The sequence below is a fragment of the Anabrus simplex genome, chromosome 1 (genome assembly GCF_040414725.1).
Source record: "Anabrus simplex isolate iqAnaSimp1 chromosome 1, ASM4041472v1, whole genome shotgun sequence".
In the NCBI taxonomy this organism is placed as follows: domain Eukaryota; kingdom Metazoa; phylum Arthropoda; class Insecta; order Orthoptera; family Tettigoniidae; genus Anabrus; species Anabrus simplex.
In genome coordinates, this window is record NC_090265.1 from 138,243,449 (window position 1) to 138,269,092 (window position 25,644).

The 25,644-nt window shown below is 41.9% G+C and overlaps 1 protein-coding gene across 1 annotated transcript in view; it reads left to right on the forward strand.

Annotated features, from left to right (window-relative positions):
• The window catches only part of LOC136863047 (trypsin-1), a 46,934-nt gene that overhangs the window by 17,870 nt on the left and 3,420 nt on the right, over positions 1 to 25,644 (forward strand). The window contains exons 5-6 of the mRNA XM_067139374.2: positions 548 to 661; positions 10,435 to 10,590. Of these exons, the coding sequence (XP_066995475.2) occupies positions 548 to 661; positions 10,435 to 10,590 (270 nt within the window). The remainder of the gene's footprint in view (positions 1 to 547; positions 662 to 10,434; positions 10,591 to 25,644) is intronic.

A 25,644-nucleotide genomic window follows, 5' to 3' on the forward strand; every position in this document is an offset into this window, starting at 1 on the left:
ACACATCCACTATCCCATTGGTAGAACATTATTTTGAACTCATGGTCTTGGTATGTTTAGAATTAAGTAAAAGGTCAGCAATAAAAATGTAAACGACTACTGTAGATGCTACTTTATTTATGTAATACCTATCACGTGGGACAATTTTACGTCAAACCTTGTTGCTTGATCCCGATTCAGCCCCGATTGATTTTATTTTTATTTTTGTCGTATATACATGGATATCACAGTATGTTTCTACTTTCGTCTTATTTATTTCCAATTGTTCGTTCCTACATGTTTATTTCATGTCTTTTATTTCCGTTTTATGATTAACATGCTCAGTCAATCACCACTGATCTGCATTTAGGGCAGTTGCCCTAGCCTTTTCTTAAATAACTGCAAAGAATTTAGAAATTTATTGATCATCTCCCTTGGTAAATTATTCCAAACCCTATCTCTTCTTCCTGAAAACAAATATTTGTTTTTATGATTTATATGCTTTTATTCTACCTAGCTTATAGCAGAATCGGCTTTAGAGTATATATCTCTTTTATATTTATTTCAGGTTGATGGAGGATTTCCACTCAATAGTCCTGTAATCAGCGCCATTTCATTACAAGATGAACACCTGTCACCTCCTGTGGCCTGTACTGTATCTGGTTGGGGCAATACTCTGGTGGTAAGTTGGCAGATTATTTATTTATTAATGGAGGTTAAGGATGTGTGCGATGTAGGCCTCAGTTATATTTTAGAACTAAATACTCTGAACATAACATGGCTATTGTCATCCACAATATTTAATAACAAAACTGGGTTATTCGTCAAGAAAGAGGTCATACTTTTCAGTATCGACTGAGTCAAAGTAACTTTGAAGATTTTCGGCCTGTCGGAAACGGTAATTTTAACACATATAAACTATAACATACCTGTAAAAAAAAACATGAGATGTTTCGTTCTACAAGAACTTCCTCAGATTGTATCGAATCACTATAAGTCATGCGCATATTTGTATATTGTGTTTTCAGTCCGAAGGTTGGTTTGATCTTCAACAGCTCCGCCAACAACTGTTGTAGGTGGCCTAGGTGTCACTGAAAACACATACTAGGGAAACAAGGAGCGAGGTACTTTCTTCGCCGAGCCAGAAATTGTCATTACATGTCAGTATGCCAAGGCCACTGAAATGCCCGCACCAGCCAACCCTATGAGCGACATTTTCACATCAATCATAACAGGGACTGGGTGCATATGGAATGGTATTACTAGCATTACTCAGACCTCAGTCAAACCCAAGGATGAGACTGAGACAGGAAATGGAATGTAAAAGATTTGTTCTAGCCCATACCAAAAGACATACTGTATTGTAACCACTAGCAAAGGCATGTCATGCGCATATATTTGCAATAATGTTTGTGTTGCATAAACTTGTCAATGATTGTGAGCTGTTGGTGTTATGAACAATTGAGACAAATTATGATTGTGGCAGTCCTCCACTGTCACCTTAGTAACTTGGAGAGAATACACTTATCTAAAATGTTAATAGGTCATTACCTTCCGCGATTGGGTTTGGACTGAAACCAGTTCCCTTGCTCCGGTTTCGATGGCTATGTAGTGGGATGGGAGCAATGACTCTGTTCATTGGAGACGGGAGGGAAGTAGTGAAGGGCGAGGGGGGAAAACTGTATGCACTAAATCTGTTCATTGGAAAGGGAAAGGGACGTGCTGGTTGGTGAATATTTTTCATATATGCGCATGGTGTAAAGTGATTTGATAGAATCTGAGGATGTTCATTTAGAACGAAACACGTCATTCTTTGTTTATTATGTATATTTTTATAGGTGTATTATAGTTTATATGTGTTAAAATGAGTATTTCGACAGACCGAACAGCTTTAAAGTTACAAAAACTGGGTCAGGGAATCTGGTAAACAGGCCCGAACTCGATTATCTTTAACAGTTAATAAATTGCAAGTTTTTAATTTTCCGGCGTATTTTTTCGAGAAATCTCACTTTAAGACTTATTTTGGAATTCACTATTTCAGAGATTTCGAATTATATAAAATTTGTTAAAACTGGTCCGGCAGAACTTTAGAAGTGTTACCGTATGAAATCTTAGCCTTTTATATAGGCTATGTATTGATGTTTTTACAAATTCCTTTACGTCGTATCGACACAGAGAGGTCTTATGAAGATGATGGGATATGACAGGCTTAGGAGTGGGAAGGAAGCGACCGTAGCCTTAATGAAGATACAGGTCCAGCATTTACCTGATGTGAAAATTGGAAAGCTGGCCTGAGTGGGTTCAGACCGTTGAGGCGCAGGCCTTCTGACCCCAACTTGGCAGGTACGATCCTGGGTCAGTCCGGTGGTATTTGAAGGTGCTCATATACGTCAACCTCATGCCAGTAGATTTATTGGCACGTAAAAGAACTCCTGCGGGACAAATTTACGGCACCTCGGTCTCTCCGAAAACTGCCAAAAAGTAGTTAATGGAACGTAAAAAATAACATTATTATTATTATTCTGAAAATGGGAAAACCATCTTCAGGGCTATCGACAGTGGGGTTCGAACCGTCTATCTCCCGAATGAAAGCTTATGGCTACGTGACCCAAACCTCGCAGCCACATGTTCGGAATATATTGCACACTTAGGCTTCGATGGGAGACCCAAGCATAATTATGCGTCAGCGTAACCCGACAAACAACCACGGATGAGACTATATCGAAGAGCGGCTCACCGGGCGAGTTGGCCGTGCGTGTAGAGGCGCGCGGCTGTGAGCTTGCATCCGGGAGATAGTAGGTTTGAATCCCACTATCGGCAGCCCTGAAAATGGTTTTCCGTGGTTTCCCATTTTCACACCAGGCAAATGCTGTACCTTAATTAAGACCTCGGCCGCTTCCTTCCAACTCCTAGGCCTTTCCTATCCCATCGTCGCCATAAGACCTATCTGTATCGGTGCGACATAAAGCCCCTAGCAAAAAAAGAAAAGAGCGGCTCGAATTGCCAACACGGGTTTCGAACCGCCCTTCTCCTACTTTCTGTGATAGCCTCAGCATACTCGAGCGCTAAGGGTGGAAACATTCGACAAAATAAGAAAAATGCTTAAGACGGTGTCTTGGATTTCTGGGTTCAACTATTTACTAGATACTGCTTAGTACTGCTAGAAATGACAAGAACCATGTAATGGGGTCACGAATATCATTTCATTCCTGAATTGCGACATAAGAAAAAAGAACACTATTACAATAAAATCTCCGGAGGAAAGAAGAAAAGGAATACGCAAATTAAATTGACTCACCTGAAGGGAATTCAATGATCTCACTCAGCACAGGCTTCATTTGGCAATGAAGTATAATTGAAGTCTGGCAATTCAACATCAGCTATTTTTCTATCCTTAATTTAGTTTCTTTCGGTCGATCACCACCATGTATTTTGAGAATATGTCCCCTACATAATATACTCTATTCTTAGCACGTAATTAACCGGTCCGTACGCTACATAGTTAATACATGAAAAAATATTTAATTAAAGAAACACACAACAATGAGCAAAACTCCCTTGACTCGCCGCATACCCTGGCATCAAGACTGACAACGATGAACATCGGTTCTGTTTGACTCAAAGAAAACACAATACACTGAACAAAATCATATGTACACTTTATGTATAAATGGGGCCATTCTTCTATGAAAAACATGGATATCACTTTCTTCTGCCCCCGGCGAAAGCTGAATGCAAGCTTACGTAGGCCGGCTCATTCTGGCCTGGGTTCGAACCGGGCTCCTTCTAACCGAGAGATACATATCTGAAAATCCCTAGCTATTCATTGTCTCGTACGTGGGGGAGGGGGATTTATATACATTAACTACCATCTAAATTATCATTATATTATCATTTAACACAAGTGTTCTTTAACCGAATATTTAAAGGAAACACAGCGTGAAATCCAAGGGTCCATGGCTTTTACCTTCAGTACATAGCAGTCTACTCGAAGGAGGACCGGGACAAAAAATGTTCCTTTGTCACGCCCGGAGAATGGTCACCCGTTGCCCTCTCCATTCATAATCCAAGGCGGACCGTAACATTCCAATTACAGCTGCTATTTCACTTCCTTATTATCGCCCCAATTCATTTATTTATCCCATTTATTTTATATCACTGCAGAGATTCCAAGAAATACTATTAATTTGCTCTCCATCCTCTCACTCTTCACGTCGATTATCTCGAGGCATTATAACATCCGAATTCCTCATTTCATATATCATCGTAGACTCTTTTGGGCGTTCGGCCTTCTCTCATTACTTCTCATATCGCGTACCCCAGTCCGTTGGGCATAAGCCTATCATTATCATTCCTCAACCTTTCACATTTCTCTTCGTTCACCGTAAACATTCTGACCACTCTTTCAAGCACCCGGTACCACAGCACTTCACACTGGTTTCGACGTAAAAAGGAACACTCCAGATAGATTCTGGTAAAAAATCAACAATCAAGGGAAATTTGCACATTATCCCTAACATAATTTACCTAAATAACACAATTTTGTATCTTTCTCGGTCAGAACTTTTCACTCTTGATGTTTATGCCTTAATAGTACGTATCAGCTAAGCATGCATTATCTAAATGACTCGTGAGCTCCGTGACTGTTTCCTACGACAGCCATATTGAACATTAACATCAGCTTCTTGGACATGGTATCCCTCATTCATCACTCCCTACTTTTCCGAACTCGCTTTAGGGGAACTCAAAATGCTATTCTACCCTTGTTTCCCATACTCGCTAGTATATTCCTAATTACTAACAATAAAATTACCCCTCACGAAGGACTCATCAGAAAGAACGATATGGTTCATCCACAGAGTTAGCTTTCTTAATTTTACGTTAACAGGACATAAAACTCTAATTCCATATTAGGACATGCATAATTTACAGCATGTATGTATTAACAAAAGGAAATCCTATATTCGATCACTCCGGTTATACTTTATCGTGCTAAGAAATTAAAATACATCAATTCATCTGTTTGGTGGTCGTTTTTCCGTCCACGGGAAACCCATGGTAGAGTTCTATTCGTCCATCCTCTCGGCGCTGTAGACGAGAGTATCAGCCTTCGAACCTGGTCTGCGACAATCCATTATCCTGGTTGGCTCGTTCAACTGCTACAAATCTTGAAGTAATCCAATTGGTATCAGCTCCAGCACTCGTCACACGTTCCCCTTGTCTACAACGATACATACACAGTACTTACACAGGAGTTTTCCTTATGTAGGCATGTCACTCAAATCGAGGGCGGCACGCATTATCATAGTGAGTAGGGTGACTCATAAGGCTTGAGGAACCCTGACTCCGAATAGCGGATTGTCCCTGTCGACGTTATTCTACCACGGAATGTTACTGCTACGGATATGGATACCACTAATTTACTAATAGCACGTACCAATTTATGCCGGCATTGTTCATAGCCGACTCCCACTATTCATTTATACAAATGTTTCTAGTGGCCTTCTTAATTTGTGCACAGCACTGAGACACTCGCCTAGGCTCGAATAGCTATTGTTCGACTTCCTAACACACAGTTCACAAGGTTATAAAGTTTACGGTCGTGACGGGCACAATAATTTCGTCTTTGTAGGAGGTCAATAGACTGTGCTCAGCGAGGGCCAGGGCCGGCCTTATATTGTCAGCTCGCTGGTCCTTGGGGTGGGATATTCTTTCATGCTGAATTAAGGAAATCGGCTCCGTTAATAACTGGAGTTCAAGACATTTAAAGACATTTAAAAGGGTGGGTATTGTAGACCTAGATTCCCTCTTTAACCCCAACCAAGTGTGATCGCAATCCGATCGGCAGTTCTTAAGTAATCAAGCTCCCGCCTTTAATTAGCACAGTTGCGTCTCTTCGTGGGAGGAGTTAACTTTGGGCACAATTCTCGGCTTGGGAGACGCACTATACTTACACGTGTTAGCAATACATTGCAGCTTGACATCTGGTAACCTCAATTCGCTCCATGAATAAAGTATTCCATATTTTCAGTCGGGGATACACAGAAAATTCATCTCTATTCACTGATGTGCCTCACATACTTTTCCTATATCTGGATCAGAATATCACATAATTTTGCGCATCAAAATTCGACGTTGGTACACGTGAAAACTACGGGAAACCAGAAAGTTTTTTCTGCTAGTGTGGAACCCTGCAAAATAGGCCACACCTCTGGGTGTATTAGACTGTCGTTGAGTCACGTCCTATCTCCAACTCTGTTTTACACTTGAGAGCGCTGTTTTCGGGGCCACACCTCTTCCATTGTTCCCCCAGGCTATCTTTCGCGGGTCCGGTTCTGACCATCTGTCGATCGAATCCCGGGGATGTTCCTTTAGCCCAACATGCTACAAATAACGCGATTTCTGAAGGGATTTTAATGGGATGGAAAGATGCAGACGCTGTCAATAAGCTGTACAGGACACTGTACGGTTTCAATATATATATGTTGTTGATGATGAAAAGTTTGATCGGCTTTAGCAGTCAAATCATGACGGTTTAATTCGACGAGGAATGGGCCAAGAAACTCATTCCAATTGGCTAAAACAGTTTCATTAAATATTCCCATCTATGTACAAGTATGGAGTGGAGACTCGGCTAAGTCAGAAATATTAACGCAATATTGGAAGTATTTTACGTATTTCGAGAATGATTATCAAAATAATATCTATACTCTGGATATATCAGCACTTCAAAACAATATTATAATTTACTTTTTCAATCACTCGTAATCGTAAGATGAAAAATGTGATGTGGAGAAAGTAGATGTCGGAGTCCTAGACACTATGAAACAACGGAGATCAATCCTCCGCACAACCCGTAACCATCGTCTTACGTGATGGGGTCACACAATAAGGCATTCCGAATTGATGAGAACTGTGCCAGAAGGCAAATAGGCAAATGGACAAAAGGTCAATGGACTGTATCACGATTGATCTATCTAAGGCATTTGATAGGGTAGATCATGGGAGACTACTGCTAAAATGAGTGCAATTGGACTAGACAAAAGAATGACCGAATGGGATATTTATAGAAATAGAATTCAGAGAACTGGAGTAGGCAAATCGTTTTCTGACCTTGTAATAATTAAGTGGGGAATTCCTCAAGGCAGTATCATTGGACCATTATGTTTTCTTATATATAAATGACATGAGTAAAGAAGTGAAATCATTGTTAAGGCTTTTTGCAGATCGTGTTATTCTGTACAGAGTAATAACTAAGTTACAAGATTGTGAGCAACTGCAAAATGACCTCGATAATATTGTGAGATCGACAGGAGGCAATGGTATGATGATAAAAGTCAGGTTGTGAGTTTCACAAATAGGAAAATTCCTCTAAGTTTTAATTGCTGCGGTGATGGGCTGAAAGTTCCTTTTGGGGATCGTTGTAAACCTAGGTGTTAATATAAGGAAAGATCCTCACTGGGGAAATCACATAAATATGATTTTAAAGGGTATTTAGGGGTTGTAGTAAGGATCTAAATGAGAGGTCATATAAGTCTCTTGTAAGACCCCAACGAGAGTATGGTTCCACTGCATGGGACCCTCACCAGGATTACTTGATTAGACAACTGGAAAAATCCAACGAAAAGCAGATTGATTCGTTCTGGATGATTTCCGACAAAAGAGTAGCGATACAAAAATGTTGCAAAGTTTGGGCTGAGAAGACTTGGGAGAAAGGAGACGATCTGCTCGACTAAATGGTATGATCTGAGCTATCAATGGAGAGATGGCGTGGAATGACATCAGTAGACGCATAAGTATGAGTTGTGTCTTTAAAAGAAGGAAAGCTCACAATACGATAAAGCTGTAATTCAAGAGGACAAATTGGGGAAAAGGGATTGGAAAAGTTTACCAAGGGAGATGTTCAATAAATTTCCAATTTCTTTGCAATCATCTAAGAAAAGGCTAGGAAAACAACAGATAGGGAATTTGCCACCTGGGCGACTGCCCTAAATGTAGATCATTAGTGATTGATTGATTGATTGATTGATTGATCTAGGAGACGTGTGCATATTGTTTGAACAATGAACACTGATAGGCTTTATTTAAAGAAAACATCAACGAAGACGACCTAGAAATACTTTCCTTTAACAGATTCTCATTGACATCCAGGCACAGAATTACAGTATGTTTCACCGAGCGAGTTTGCCGTGCTGTCAGGGGTGCGCAGCTTTGAACTTGCATTCGGGAGATACTGGGTTCGAACCATATTGTCGGGAGTGGTGGTGGTGATTATTGTTTTAAGAGGAAGTACAACTAGGCAACCATCCTCTATATAACACTAATCAGAGGGAAAAATGGAAGGGATCCGACACTTCGAAAAATGAATGTATCAGCCAAAGGAAGACAAGGGCCACGAAGGGCGTGAAAATGAAAGACTCCCTAGGCCTCCATACGTAATACCGTCGGGGTCTGAAAAGAACAAGAGTTGACCGAGGGAGGTCGGATAGGATAGATGAAAGTGAGGAGCCTGGCACAAGTACGTGGAAGCAATGCCACGACTCAGCTAAGGGCCCCGTGGTCGCCAACCCACGCTCCAAAGTTCAGAGCCCCTGGGTCCCCTTTTAGTCGCCTCTTACGACAGGCAGGGGATACCGTGGGTGTTATTCTATCGCCCCCACCCACAGGGGGCGTATTGTCGGGAGCCCTGACGGTGGTTTCCCGTGGTTTCCCATTTTCACACCAGGCAAATGCTGGGGCTGTACCTTAATTTAGGTCACGGTCACTTCTTTGCCAATCTTAGCCGTTTCCTCTCCCACCTTTGCCATAAGACCTCTCTGTGTCGGTGCGACGTAAAGTAATTGGAAGAAAGAAACGAAAATAAATGTTTCAATGAAAGAATCGACAAATGACCAGATAATCTGGAAATGTTTTATGACAACTGATATCACTTAGGACTGTAAATTAATGATGGTGAGAATGATGAATCGTAACTGTAATACTTTGTCTAAATCTGCGATGAATCGTAACTGTAATACTTTGTCTAAATCTGCAGCAGTCTGTGTAATTCCACACGACTAATTCCTCAGTAGTTAATGCATTCATTACCATTAATACTGCAAATAATATCACTTGAAAGGAGTAATAAATATTGTAGAAGTACTCACCTTAAAGAGCCGGTCTCGCGGTCTAGCGGTAGCGTACTTGCCTCTGAATCGGAGGCCCCGGGTTCGATTCCAGGCCATATCAGGGACTTTTACCTGGACTTGAGGATTGGTTCAAGGTCTACCCAGCTTACGTGATTAAAACTGAGAAAATGATAGTGAGATGGCGCCCCTGGTTTAGAAAACCAAGAATAACGGCCGAGTGGATTTGTCAGCCTGACCATGCGTCACCTCGTAATCTGCAGGCCTTCGCGATGAACAGCGGTCACTTAGTAGGCCAAAGCCCTTCAGGGCTATAGTGTCATAGAAACACTTTAAACAGTATAAGTAACGAAACGTTTCTTGATGCTACCAGCAAAAGGGTCCACTTCATAATTTACAACCTTCACCATTAGAGTACAAGATGTTTAGAGGACGCAATAAGCCGTGGCGGCTGGTGGTATCTGAAGCTGTGTGTTGCACCAAATTTTTCAATTTCAAATTTTTATATGAGCTGCTTGCAGAAATACCAAGAAACTCTTATTATTAAGGAATGCATTACATTCCTATTACAATTGAAATATATTCGGCAATTAAAACACAGGAAATAAATAACTACAGTTAGTCTTACTTCTCTTGAATTGAAAATTTGCCCTTCTGTTTTTCATTGATGCAGAATGTTGGTATATTGTGGGTGGACAGGTATGCCGAACCCTACCAGCGTAGAAAAGAAATCCTTACCGTTACGAGAGGAGAGAAAGCAGGCATGAAGCAATCTCCACAGAGTGGTGAAATCTGACGGGGACATTTGGAGTTGTTACTCGACGGGGGGTTTGCTGGTCCTGTGCAACACCCAGGGATTAATACTGGTGAACATGCTACCTGATGCTACGTACAGGCGCAGGTTTACCGCTTAAGATTTGCCGTAGGAAAGCAATCCTCCTGATATGATTCCAAGCCGGCAGCGTTTATTGGTCCGTTGCGAAGCATTAGTAAATCGAACGACCAAAGATGGTTGATTTTAACACATTTTAGAATATATGTTAGGTTTATTGAACTAAAAATTAAAAATAGAAGAAAAGGCGATAAATGAAGAGTAAAATGATTGGGAGTTGTGCAACACTGCAACAATACCACGTACCGCCCCTGATAATAAGCCGACTATACCTCCTCCTCACACTGGGGTACAGCCACAGTTAAGTTACTGTATATTTCAGTCGCTTCAGAATTAGTTGTAGATTTAGCCGAGCCTCCCTTGTGTACGTATTTATGTATCATGTATAAACTAATTCGTCAATGAACTGGTATTCAGTGTATGTAATTATGATTACAGTACCCTGACAACTACCCTGACATCTTGCAAGCAGTGGATGTGCCCTTCGTATCACAGGACATCTGCGTGGCTAGTTACGAAAACTACCCCACAGGCAGCATCGAGCCGGGCATGGTATGTGCTGGATACATGAACGGAGGAAAGGATGCATGCGACGTAAGTTTTTTAATGATTTAATTTACTTAATGCATACGTAACTTATGTGGCTTATATCGTTCACAATTTAGTCAGAAATATAGGCCTAAGGCTGTTCAGCTAATTACGTTGTCTTTGCTGACAACAGAAAGGCTGTCATAATTTGAAGTAAAAATCCTAGGCATATTATTATTATTATTATTATTATTATTATTATTATTATTATTATTATTATTATTATTATTATTATTATTATTATTATTATTATTATTATTTAATCACAAACTGTAAGCAACAGACATCACAGTATCAACCACTACAGAAACACGCAAAAGTGAACAATTCCCTCCATATAGAGTTGATGGCAGCAAAGGCATCCAGCCATAAAATTGGACTTAATCTATTTAATACCGACCCGAGCCAATGGGGAAAATGGCCATGGAAGAAAAATATTAAGAACTAAACGCTAGTTTTTGATTTAAGTAGGAGAAAAACCACCACCACCACCACCACCACCACCACCACTTTCTTCTACTTCGTGGTCTTTTTCCATTTATTTGGGGTTAGCACTATATGAGGATTTGGCCCAGTTTAAAACCCTTCCTTTGAGGAAGGAATTATTAATTAATTTATCAATTAATTATTATCTCTGTGGTGGTTGTGATAAGTTATAAGTAAGATTCGGAAGTTTATGACCTAAAGAATTACAAAATATGCAAGCAAATATGCCCCTAAAATATGTAAAATATGTCTTAAGCAATTTAGGGATAAGTATCAAGTATTAGAATATTACTAACATTAAATGTGTCTAAAAGTGATAAGCGATAATACAGCAGACAGATTTAATTATCCAGACTGACAGAGCTACAGTAGGCAGATTAAAATTTTATACTTTATTCAGTGTCATAACCTCGTGGCGCAATTCTCGCTCTGTTTTCCTAAAACGGAAACAAAAATTAAGTATTAGCATCATGGTTTTTGGTATCTGTCGGCGTACGTTCGTACAGCATATCTCTCTCGAAATCATGCCTTCTAAACCGGATACCCATCTTTTCTTTTTTTCGGTGAAAGAAAGATACATATATTACAGTATTTTGAAATCATGTGTTTGAAAATCAATGCAAATAACATATACCTTGTTAAAAACGGCGCTTCAACTTAAATAAAAATGTTCTAAATATAACCAAATATGATCTCATATCACTAAAATGCGCAAAAATATGACAAATCAATAACAACGACCGAAGTATGCATTTATATGCAACATAAAATTGCTTTAAACTGGGTCAGGGACGCGTCATTCACATTTTTTTTCTTTTCAGATTTTGGGTAGAATGAGTTCAAAAGAGAAATGACTTGTCCTCAACATTCGAACCTTAGTTATAAGTATTCACTTTCACGTGTTTCTGTGGTGGTTGATACTGTGATGTCTGTTACTTATAACTGATTATAACGTGTGTGTATTAAGATGAACACAAACCCCCAGTCCTCGAGCCAGGGGAATTAATCAGACATGATTAATTAATCGGCTTCCGCCAAACCAGTGATTTGGTGGAGGTATGTGGATTATAGGCCGCCTTTGTTGTGTAGATAGAAGGTCCTGAGAAACTTTACCATTCCCTAGACCATCTAAATCAACAGCATAATTCAATTAAATTCACGGTGGATAAAGAATCGGGTGGATGCCATCCTTTCTTGGACGTTCTAGTGACAAGCACCCGCACGCCTCCGTATGACACAATGTCTACCGCAAGATTACTCGTACAAATCGCTATCACCATGCAGATTCTTACTAACACAGGATAGTCTCACGACAGTCACGACAACTACGTTATTTATGAACGATCAGCTATCTAGAACGAGAAGGGTCATGTTCTGTACAATGATGTACAGATTAATCGAGCCCTACATTCCAGAAGAAAGAATAAACAAACCTACATAGAACTGAACTTCCGATCATTTATGTCATACATTTTTACTGGACCTGCTATGATATCAAATATACTCGTGAATTTCAGTTTTTGTTGCTAAGTCCATATCAACACCAAACCACGAGAAAATGGGTGAACAGAATTTAATGAAAATTGGTGTATAAAGTATGACACAATTCTAAGCTATACACACCTTTTATTCACTCTGGATGAAATGGTAGTTTAGGGGAAGGTGCCTGAAATGATTTTTTTAATACCTATGTCATTGGTCCCATCGAAAAGTATTTCATAACATCTATTTATTTGTCATAAGTCTGTACAGAGTTCTCCTCCATATTCAACAGACACTATGCATATGGCTACCTGAATGCATGAATGAGTTAATTAATGAATGATTCCATGACTGAATGCATGCATTAATGAATAAACACTTCTCTCCCAGTCACGGATAACCACCAGCTGAGGAGAGAGCATTCCATGGGTCGATGGATAAATGCATGGGCGGATTTATGAATGAATTCATGAATAACTCTATAATCTACCTTAATTTGTGACTCCTTGCACGGGCGGAAAACCATTCCACATGCAAGGGCACGCCTCTAACTACTGCCCGGTCGTGTTATCCATCCCTGGTGAGAAAAAGAGCCACCTTCCCAGGGATAACACGCCCGGCCCCCCACCTACTCTAGCAGCTGTCAAACACTAATTTCTCACCATTCCACATTTCAGCAGGGCATATGTAAGCGGAAATCCTGCTCCCCATGTGCCCCCTCCCCTTTTTTTTCTATCTCGAGATTTTTCCTGGTACATTTGCTGACACTCTACCCCATTTGTTTGGGTTAGACCCATCCTATCCCGTCCTCCCTTGGTTATGTCCTTACGATTTTAAGAATGGTTTGTGACTCCTTACACGGGCGGAAAACCATTCCACATACAAGGGCCACGCCTATAACTACTGTCCAATCGTATTTCAGCAGGGCACATGTAAGCGGAAATCCTGCTCCCCATGTGCCCCCTCCCTTTCTTCTATTCCCTGGTGCATTTGCTGACACTCTACCCCATTCGTTTGGGATAGGCCTGTCCTATCCCGTCCTCCCTCGGTTATGTCCTTACGATTTTATATATCTACATAAATGCGTGAATGAGTTAATTAATGAATGATTCAATGACTGAATTCTGAATAAAAGTATGGATGGATTTATGGATGAATGCATGAATAGATGGGTTAAATGCACTCAGCCTGTAGCTACAGACCGCCAGCAGCTACGGAGAGATCATTTCCTTCGTATTTCATAACAAACGTTATAGAGAATACGGTTACAATCATTTATGTCTTGTACAGTTTTACCATACCGACTATGATAGTAGTCTATATCAACGCCGAGAGTTCCTAACATGAAAATATTGTTCAATTTGGTACCTGGCGATGGTTTTAGTCATGATCGTTTGAAGGTGTAAAACCGCATGGGCATCGGCCTATATCGACATGGAAAATTGTGAAGATGGTTATAAAAGTGAGGAAAAAATCGTAAAAGAACGATCCCTTGAAGAACAAGACAAGAGGAAGTCAGGAAGGAAGCAAGGAAGGAAGGAAGGAAGGAAGGAAGGAAGGAAGGTGCCCTAATAACACAGAGTCGGAAGAAAACTGAATGTGAAGACCTACCATATCGAAAACTCATAAAACTGATTAAGAATGACATTCCATTGACCATTGTTGTAATGTGCTTTGGCTCTTCTGCTACTACTCATCTCCGATAGATGGGATTACTGCCGCGTCCCGAGTAAAACAGCCTGCCTGAATAATGGCGGAAAGTAGGTGCACATTCTATATGGTTGTTCCGTCAACGACGGGTGTTGCAGCTAGTGTATCCATAAGACCACAGATCGAACTGCTAAGACCCTCGGCTAACACGGTATAAACACCGCGTCACAAGTACTGATCTCAATTTAGGTACAAACAAGGACAAATTGCCCCCACTATTACACCATGGGGTCTTTGTTAGGGTATACATTGGCTAAACATGCCAGTCCACTGGGACTCGCATCAAGGAACACCAAAGCAATATGCTTCTCAGCCAACCACACAAGTTGGCAATAGTTGAGCACACCTTATCATTGAGTCATGATGCCGTATTCCAAGATGTTCGAGCTCTTATCCACACAAAACACTATAAGTCTAGGATATACAGGAAGTGGTGTAAATACGCAAAACTCCTAATACAGTAATTTAAACAGGGACACTGGCTATCAGTCATTAATTCATTCAGCGTATCGTATATTAATTATCCATGTCTACTAGTTACTTAATTACCTTTCTTTTGTTTTACTCTCTTCTTCTTTAAACTTCTTTGTAGTATTTCCACCTCCAATCCCCCTTCCGCAATTGGGCCCCAAGGCACTCACACAATTTTCAACTTACTCCATCTCCCATTCTATACCTGTGCCTTTATCTTTCTTCCGTTGCACTTATTTCATTCTTATCGTTACGTGCTCATGCAACCACCAGCCCTATCCAAGCCCCCTTCGGTATTTCCTAGCAGAAACGAGTAAATCAGGCCGGTGAACACCCAGATGGCCTGAGGGCATCGGCCGTCCTCTCCTTGTATTGTGCTTTCGTTTGGTTTCAACGTGAACCTTCCGGAACGCGAAATTAAAATGCTGACATTCTAGCCGACTCCCGAAGATTCTAGTACTCCGTTACCAGGATATAAAATGGAGGCTAGCCGCGAATGAGAGTCAGTGTAGAGAAGTTGGACAGCAGTAGTTTGATGTTGTCGTTATGTTGCGGAGCTGAACAGCAGTTGTTGCTGTCAGAGTGAGTGAGCTGTAGCAGCGCTCGTCGTGGTTGTCGCTGGGTATACTGTAAGAGTACGATGGTGAGAAATGTTAATGTGCCGTCACTGTTGTTTAGCGGTGCTGTGTAATTGTCTTGCCGAGTAGTTCACTGGGTGGAGCGACCACTGTGCTGACTGTGTTGGTGCCGGACTAGTCTGGAATCGAGTCAACGAACAGTCGTCGTGCGTCATGATTGCTAACAGACTGTGTGTTCGAATTTGTGTGCGTGAATCTGCTGAGTGGAGTGACTGAGCGTGCGAAGCGAGTGAAAGGTGCGCTGTTAAGAAGGGACTCCGTTCCAGGTAAACACTGTCTAGTCGGAGACGTGATGTAGAATAACACACATGGTATACCCTGCCTGTCGTAAGAGGTGACTAAAAGGGGCCCCAGGGGCTCTGAACTTTGGAGCGTTGGATGCCGACCACGGGGCTCTTAGCTGAGTCCTGGCATTGCTTCCACTTGTGCCAGGCTCCTCACTTTCATTTATCCTAACCGACCTCCCTTGGTGAACTCATATTCTTTTCCGACCCCGACGGTATCAGAGCACTCGAGGCCTAGGGAGACTTTCATTTGCACGCCCTTTGTAGTCATTGTCTTTCTTTGGCCGATACATTCATTTTTCGAACTGTCGGATCTTTTCCATTTTTCTCTGTGATTAGTGTTATATAGAGTATAGTTGCCTAGTTGTACTTCATCTTAAAACAATAATCACCATCACTACTACCTGCGAGGACTAAAGACTTTGTAAACAGCCACTAATTAGGGAACTATTGTGTGTGTATATGTGTGTGTGTTAAGTAGACTGGTGTCCTCGTCCTGAGATGGGGCAGCTCTTTTCAGGTGAGCTACATGCAAAATTTTAACCACGTATCAACCCTCCTGCCACTCTTAAATTTGTGACAGTATCGTACATCGAACCCGGGCCGGCGAGTACGACAGCTAATAATGCTAACCGTTACGCTACGGAGGCAGACATTTGATCGATAAAATAGAGTTTTATTCATAACAGTATTCATCCTGGCCACTTCTCTCCACATCTGTCTGATGACCTTATATTGTTTAGTCTACAACTCACGGACGGGCAAGTATGAAACATGTGACTTGGAACAAATACGACGGTGTCAATTCCTTCTCGGAGTTTAATCGAGCATCGTGAACCATTTGGTGAGAAACGATGTTATCATATCAATGGAGCAACGATCAATTGATTTTGAAGTTCAAACCTTTCGTCATTGTTAGAAGAGTCGTAGATATGGTCGGACGGGTATCTCGTCTGAGCAAAGTCTTCGCGGAAAGCAAATAATTGATCCTGCAGTTTTACGGTAGTAAGTCTGTTTCGTAATTATTTCTTGTTGAAGAGAACAGAGGCTGTCTTCAGAGCGAAGGACCGGTAGGGACGTTCTTATCAGATCGCTACACACGCCTCACTTGAGTTCGCCGTCAAGTCTTGTTTGTTGGTCACTCTACATTTAAACCATTAGATATGATATCTATCGGGATGTTCTCATCAGCTCGCTTGCGCACCTCGCTTGAGTTTGCCGTCAAGTCTTGTTTCTGGTCACTCTACATATAAACCATTAGATATGATATCTATCGGGATGTTCCCATCAGCTCGCTATGTGCGCCTCACTTGAGTTCGCCGTCAACTCTTGTTTGTTGGTCACTCTACATTTAAACCATTAGATATGATATATATCGGGATGTTCTTATCAGCTCGCTTGCGCACCTCGCTTGAGTTTGCCGTCAAGTCTTGTTTCTGGTCACTCTACATATAAACCATTAGATATGATATCTATCGGGATGTTCCCATCCGCTCGCTATGTGCGCCTCGCTTGAGTTTGCCGTCAACTCTTGTTTCTGGTCACTCTACATTTATACCATTAGATATGATATCTATCGGGATGTTCCCATCAGCTCACTACGCGCGCCTCGCTTGAGTTTGCCGTCAACTCTTGTTTCTGGTCACTCTACATTTATACCATTAGATATGATATCTATCGGGATGTTCCCATCAGCTCGCTATACGCGCCTCGCTTGAGTTTACCGTCACTCTAGTTTGTTGGTCAAAACATTAGATATGATACAGTATCTATCAGAATTTTTCCGTGTGAACTGTGGTAGTGGTGTTGGTGAACGTGTTCTTAAGAGGAAGTACAACTGGGCAATCACCATCTATTAAACACTAATCAGAGGGCAAAACGGAAGAGTTCTGATCCTTTGAATCGGAAAAAGGTGTGAAAATGAAACACGGTGTCCGGACATTTGCGGATATTCATTTACGGTCACCACAAAATCACGGATATTTGCGGTCACCGAGATATATTTGTGGCTACTCACATAAATTCTGCAACAGTCACAGGAGATTTGCAGCAGGGGGTTCGCCTCATTAGCTGAATCCAGGGATATCCCCGCTAACCTGCCTGGGATCCGGCTCGCTTGCTTCGAAAACATTTTTCTCTCGCGCGCATTATTTAGACACTGATACCTTCAGCAATCATTGTGAACATTACAATGGTTATATGTACGGAAAGTACAGGGAAAGTCAACATGGAATCGTCAACTGGGTGAGTCTGAAGGAGAAGAACAAGTCATGTCATATTTTTAGAAACATACAATTCTGCAATGTATAAACAAAGTAAAAAACACCCCAATGTATATTGTGTTGAAAGTTGGATTAGATCAGATGACGTTTTTTTAGTAACAATGTATTAAAATTGACGCAAGGTTGAAACGCACTTAAAAACGGTACTTTTTGTGTTTCACCTCAGTCCGGTTTGAGCTGTGGTAGAGAGCGGTTCGCTGTACTCTGCCTTCATTGCGTTTGACGTTGGTGCGTTAATATTTTCCAGTAAAATAAAGTAAATTGACAATGGCAAACAATAGCATTAGTAGGACTACAATAAAATGTGCATTTACCGACAAGACAAATAAATAGATAGATAGATAGATAGATAGATAGATAGATAGATAGATAGATAGATAGATAGATAGATAAATGTCTTTATTGGCGTAGTTAAGGCCATTAGGCCTTCTCTTACACTAAATCAGTGCCAGCAGAAATTCATGAGTGGATTCAGCAAACCTTAAAACTTACAAGTTGATCATCTAGAAGCAATTCAGCTCGACAATTTGGAAACCGCTGTCTACGTCAAACTAACTAGTAAACTACTGATGGAGAAGGTATTACTAACTACAAACGGAAAATCACAAGTACGAAAATTGAATGGTTCCTTCTCTGATGTTTTTATAGCATGTGCAGGTGTTGGCAGTAAATTGGTCAGAATAATGAACCTACCAATAAAAATGCCGAACGAGAAAATAATGTCATTTTTAATAATAATAATAATAATAATAATAATAATAATAATAATAATAATAATAATAATAATAATAATAATAATGTTATTTGCTTTACGTCCCACTAATTGATTTTTCGGAGAAGCCGAGGTGCCGGTATTTAGTCCCGCAGGAGTTCTTTTACGTGCCAGTAAATCTACCGACACGAAGCTGACGTATTTGAGCACCTTCAAATACCACCGGACTGAGCCAGGATAGAACCTGCTAAGTTGGGCAGAAGGCCAGTGCCTCAACCGTCTGAGCCACTCAGCCCGGCATGTCATTTTTTAGCAAATATGGGAAAGTAAGGGACATCAGAAATGAAAGATGGTCTTCAACCTACGTCTATAATATTTACAGTGGTATCAGAGCTATGCGAATAGAACTTAAAACTGCCATACCACCAATCGTGGCCATAGCCACGCAGTTAATATATTAAGGGCCGGCTGCAGAACAATAAGTGGATGAGTCACTCACTCCAATGTCTTATCGCCGACACAAGTTAGCCAGGCAGCCTCACCGAACGACATATCCACAACGCAACAAATACTGCTACCAAAACAAGACGAACACGCTAATACACAACCTCGAAAACGAAATTGTAAACACACCCGTCAACACTGAAGCCGTCCGGCTCCATGGCTAAATGGTTAGCGTACTGGCCTTTGGTCACAGGGGTCCCGGGTTCGACTCCCGGCAGGGTTAATTAATTGGTTAATTTCGCTGGCACGGGGGCTAGGTGTATGTGTCGTCTTTATCATCATTTCATCCTCATCACGACGCGCAGGTCACCTACGGGTGTCAAATCGAAAGACCTGCATCTGGCGAGCCGAACTTGTCCTCGGACACTCCCGGCACTAAAAGCCATACTCCAACACTGAAGCCGAGAATATAATAAATGCTAGGACACTAGAGAAACCAGGAGAGAGGGACACAAGTATTCAACCACTGAACAAAAGCGTACCGGGCGAGTTGGCCGGGCGCGTAGAGGCGTGCGGCTGTGAGCTTGCATCCGGGAGATCGTGGGTTCGAGCCCCACTGTCGGCAGCCCTGAAGATGGTTTTCCGTGGTTTCCCATTTTCACACCAGGCAAATGCTGGGGCTGTACCTTGATTAAGGCCACGGCCGCTTCCTTCCAACTTCTAGGCCTTTCCTATCCCATCGTCGCCATAAGTCCTATCTGTGTCGGTGCGACGTAAAGCAACTAGAACAAAAGCGTTATTCAAGACACTGCGACCAGTAGCATGCAATGGGCCAATGAGATCGAAGCTGAAACTTCAAAACTTATGGAAATACAAGAGACGAGGTCAGGAGTTCAAGAAAGCTTGAAAACAAATGAAACACCAACTCAAGAAGTTGTCATTTTGAAAAGCAAAACAAAAATAAAAACATATCGACCCTCGAGGGAGGAAACACAGAAGCCATACTAGAGACCCGCGGCTACAGGGGAGTAGATTAGGAGATAGACGACAGAGTCCCCCCCCCCCATCTCCGTTGAATTTATTAGGAGAAGAAGCATGCATAATCTCACGAGGAAGCTGTTAATATACACATTGATGACACTAAATATAAATTGTATTCAAAATGCAGGTAAACAGTCGCTTCTTAAACAGGTTATTCGTGACCAGGACGTAGATATAGTTATGTTGCAAGAAGTGGCAACCGATGACCTTGCTACCAGTCCTGGATACGATAAAATTATTAATGTTAACGAGCACAAACGCGGTACAATCATATACATTAAGGACAATATACCATACTCGGACACAGCACTCCTACCAAATTCTCGAGGAATCAGCATACGTACTCGGGACTTTACTAATTGTAAGCATATATGCCCCATCAGGCTCGCAAGCAAGGACGCAAAGACGGCTGTCTATACCACAGAAATCCTTCCACTTATTTACAGACATAGAGACAATATGATCCTTGGAGGTGATTTTAACGCAGTATTATCACCCAAAGCCCAAACAGGACAGTTCCAGGGATGTTCCGCGCTATCTGATTTAATGAAAGGGCTATGTGTAAAAGACACATGGGAAGTGAAGTAATAGAGGTCATCTGGATATACGTATTATTACGAAGGTGGCGCTTCTCGACTAGATAGAATACATTTCAGCGGAGGACTGAAAGACCAAGTGAGGGAAACAGATGTATGCCCAATGGAACCATTTTGCATTTTATCTGTAAGATCCGACAACCTGAGTGGAGACCAAGACACCGACTAGGAATTTGGAGGTTAAATTCATCTATTTTGAAGAACATGGACTTACAAGAAAGATTTTTCGCTGAATGGCAAAAATGGAAAACATACATACCCCGATAGAGAGATACTCTTGATTGGTGGTTGTTATACGCTAAACCTCGCACGATCTGGCTATTGAAGACATACAGTGCCGAGAGGAGAAGGCAGAATTCTATTACAAATGCCTAAGACAGTTATATAAGGAGGATCCTACCAATTCTGATACATATCGAAGAATAAAGAAAACAAGAGCGCGCAGCTACTAACGATACAGCGAAGAGAAATGGAAGGTCTGAAAATGCAAGCGCAAGATCATCAACATCTTGCCAACAAGTCTTCTTCCAGTTATCACCTTATAAGGAATTGCAGGAAAGGGCGTCAAATATACACTGACTGACAGAGCAAATGCAACACCAAGAAGGAGTGGTTCGAAAGGGATGAAAGTTGGGGAAAAAACAGAGACGGCACGGACGAATAATTGATGTTTATTTCAAACCGATATGCAGGTTACACAATGCGCACGGCATCGACTCAGTAGGATGTAGGACCACCGCGAGCGGCGATGCACGCAGAAACACGTCGAGGTACAGAGTCAATAAGAGTGCGGATGGTGTCCTGAGGGATGGTTCTCCATTCTCTGTCAACCATTTGCCACAGTTGGCCGTCCGTACGAGGCTGGGGCAGAGTTTGCAAACGGCGTCCAATGAGATCCCACACGTGTTCGATTGGTGAGAGATCCGGAGAGTACGCTGGCCACGGAAGCATCTGTACACCTCGTAGAGCCTGTTGGGAGATGCGAGCAGTGTGTGGGCGGGCATTATCCTGCTGAAACAGAGCATTGGGCAGCCCCTGAAGGTACGGGAGTGCCACCGGCCGCAGCACATGCTGCACGTAGCGGTGGGCATTTAACGTGCCTTGAATACGCACTAGAGGTGACGTGGAATCATACGCAATAGCGCCCCAAACCATGATGCCGCGTTGTCTAGCGGTAGGGCGCTCCACAGTTACTGCCGGATTTGACCTTTCTCCACGCCGACGCCACACTCGTCTGCGGTGACTATCACTGACAGAACAGAAGCGTGACTCATCGGAGAACACGACGTTCCGCCATTCCCTCATCCAAGTCGCTCTAGCCCGGCACCATGCCAGGCGTGCACGTCTATGCTGTGGAGTCAATGGTAGTCTTCTGAGCGGACGCCGGGAGTGCAGGCCTCCTTCAACCAATCGACGGGAAATTGTTCTGGTCGATATTGGAACAGCCAGGGTGTCTTGCACATGCTGAAGAATGGCGAAGAATGGCGGTTGACGTGGCGTGCGGGGCTGCCACCGCTTGGCGGCGGATGCGCCGATCCTCGCGTGCTGACGTCACTCGGGCTGCGCCTGGACCCCTCGCACGTGCCACATGTCCCTGCGCCAACCATCTTCGCCACAGGCGCTGCACCGTGGACACATCCCTATGGGTATCGGCTGCGATTTGACGAAGCGACCAACCTGCCCTTCTCAGCCCGATCACCATACCCCTCGTAAAGTCGTCTGTCTGCTGGAAATGCCTCCGTTGACGTGTCCTGTGGCACACGACAACACGTTCTACAATGACTGTCGGCTGAGAAATCACGGTACGAAGTGGGCCATTCGCCAACGCCGTGTCCCATTTATCGTTCACTACGTGCGCAGCGCAGCGGCGCATTTCACATCATGAGCATACCTCAGTGACGTCAGTCTACCCTGCAATTGGCATACAGTTCTGACCACTCCTTCTTGGTGTTGCATTTGCTCTGTCAGTCAGTGTACATCCATCACATCGCAACCACTAATGGACAAATAACGAATAGTCCCGAAATAATAAAAGAAATGGCGGAGAGTTTTTTCAGTCCTTGTATAAAGAAGAGTCGCCCAACACCATAAATCACCAACACCCATTCTTTGATAGTATAAGAGGAAGAATTCAGCATAGGGAACAAGAAAGTTTGACACAAGATATCACCTTAGTAGATATCCAGCAGGAAATACTAGGAAGCACACCGAACAAATCTCCTGATCCCGATGGTCTAGGGAGAGCTTTTTACATGATATTTTGATTCATCATTAGAGATCAAATCGTTGCAGCAATGAATGATTCCTGTAATCCAAAAAGGAACATTGACAAGATGAAAGAAGGCCTTGTGGTCCTTCTTCCCAAGATGACAAATTCAACCAAGTTATCTGACTTTCAGCCCATAACGCTCTTAAATTTTGACTATAAGCTATTAACTAGTGTGAAAAAGTGACTAACTGCGTTTATGGAGGACGCCACATCCGAACACCAGTCTGGTGCGATACCAGGAAGATGTATAATAAATTCTCTATGTGTAATAAGCTAGTCATTGGTCAACAATAAAAAGAAACTTCTAATATCGCCAGATTTTGACCACGCATCTGACAGGGTAAATCACAAATATATAATTGAAACACTAAATGCTCTTGACTTTTTACACTCGATTCACGACCCTCATGTGTAAAATTCTTAATGGTAGCTCTTCAAAGATGAACTTAAATGGTTATTTAACAAGGCCAATCCACATCCACAGAGGAGTACGACAGGGGTGTCCGCTGTCTATGTTGTTCTCTCTCTAGAACCCCTTCTTAGCAATCTATAACAAACTTTCAGTCCTAGTAATCTGGATATTGTCGCATTCGCAGATGACGTTACTCTAGTATTAGATCAAACCATTGATATTCAGCATTTGTTCAAGGTAATCGAGGATTACGGGAGATATTCCGGGGCTCAGCTGAACCCAAACCCAAAGAAGACAAAGGCGATGTGGATTAGGAAAACGGGCCGTGTCCGATGGGCATTTCCAGAGTGTGCAACATTAACAAAATAAATTAAAATTCTGGAAAAACACTCCTTTAACAGTGTGCACAAGATGATCAAAAAGAACTGGGCGGATGCTTTTCACACTTTAAGGGACATATTACAACACGTTAGGCATGGATATATTTCCTCTTGCAACAAAGAATAATGTATGTGAATATGTACAGCTTAAGCAAAAGATGGTATCTGAGCCAAATCCTTCCCATGCCAAGGATGACTGGTAAACGTATAATTTCTGTTGTTAGTTGGTTCATTTGTCAAGGATCATTAATACGTCTTGCCAGAAGTACACTCAACTCATCTATATCCCAGGGTGGGTTGAGACTAATTGACGTCAAAGAGAAAGCAAAAACCTTTCTAACCAGAAACTTAAAGATTTTACACGGAGCAGAGGATCATAAATCAAAGAATCTCCACACGACATGGTGCAGTCTTCAACAGTGCATTAACCCACCAGCTTATTATGACATCCATCATCATGCACCTCACGAACGATATCTGAGAGTCGAGGTAAGTTATAATATGCCATTGGACGTCGTCACATCTCCAGATGTCTCAATGAAAACGGTTTTTAATTGTATATTTTCTCAACAGTATTTAGCCCCTAACATAACGAAAGCAGCTACGATAATCAACTGGAATCGAGTATGGAGGGATATCTGCAATCGGATACTTCCAGACGCAGTAAAAGAAAGTTGGTATAAAGTAATCCATGACATTATACCGACAAACAGCAGACTTCATCATATTCATATGATGGAGACGGATTCGTGCAACTTCTGTCAATATAAAGACACAATCCAACACAGACTTACAACTTGTGCAAAGATTCGACCGACATGGAATAAGTTTAAACAGATGCTGAAGTGCATCATCGGACGTCCGAACACATTTAGTTTACAACCACCGCAACTGAATAGTGCCGTCGTGTTACTGTTAGGCTGTTATGTCGACTGTGTGCTGAAATCTGCTGAGCCTTACAGTGAACTCGAAGGAATGTCCGAGATAAGTGACTGTGTTTTAATGAGCGTTCAGTGTCCGAAGAGGAAGAGATGGTTGGGAGAATATGTAGAGCAGCTAAGTAGTGTTCTGTAAGTGTGAAGTGCTGGAAGTGCCAAGGATAAATTTAAAAAAATCAAGATAGACTGTATAAACGCGTGATATACGTTTGTGTGATTCATTCATTTGTTAATTCTTGTCATCTACAGATGGGAAATATTGTGATATTCTGAAACTTCAGAAAATTCATGAACATTGAATCATCAGTAATTGCTTTTAGCAAACTATTCAGTGGTCCTTTTGGCTGCTCAAGTTCAGCTAGCTTCACTTTTCCGCTCGCGCAGCACATTCCCGGGGTTTCTCTTTTAAATTTCATTGTTGTGCAGTGCGAACAAACTTTGTCCATTTTTCCGATTTGAACGAATTTACATGCGCTATTTTACTGAATATCCGATTGGTATAAAAGCAGTTCGGTGATATGAAGCTCGATCATTTAGATATTGGAATTGCATTCGTTTTCGCTATTGATCTAATAGTTCTTGGAGATGTTGAGATGATTGTGCTGCACTTCTTATTGATCCAACTCGTAAGACTTCCAAGTCTTTCTCCCCGCTGAACTGCCGATTCTTCCGCTCGCCTTTGAGAGGTTCTGACTCTTAACACGTTCATTGTCGTCAATGCGGTTAGATATCCATTAACGTTGTGTGACTGCGTGTTGAGAACGGCGGCCTATGTTCGAACGTGGGCGAGGCATTACAAATGATTAATGAATGGATGTGGTACTATGACTTAAGATTAAAGACTGCCATACAATGACTAAGAATCTTTTATTATTAATTAAGGATATGAAGCTCGATCATTCAGATGTTGCAACT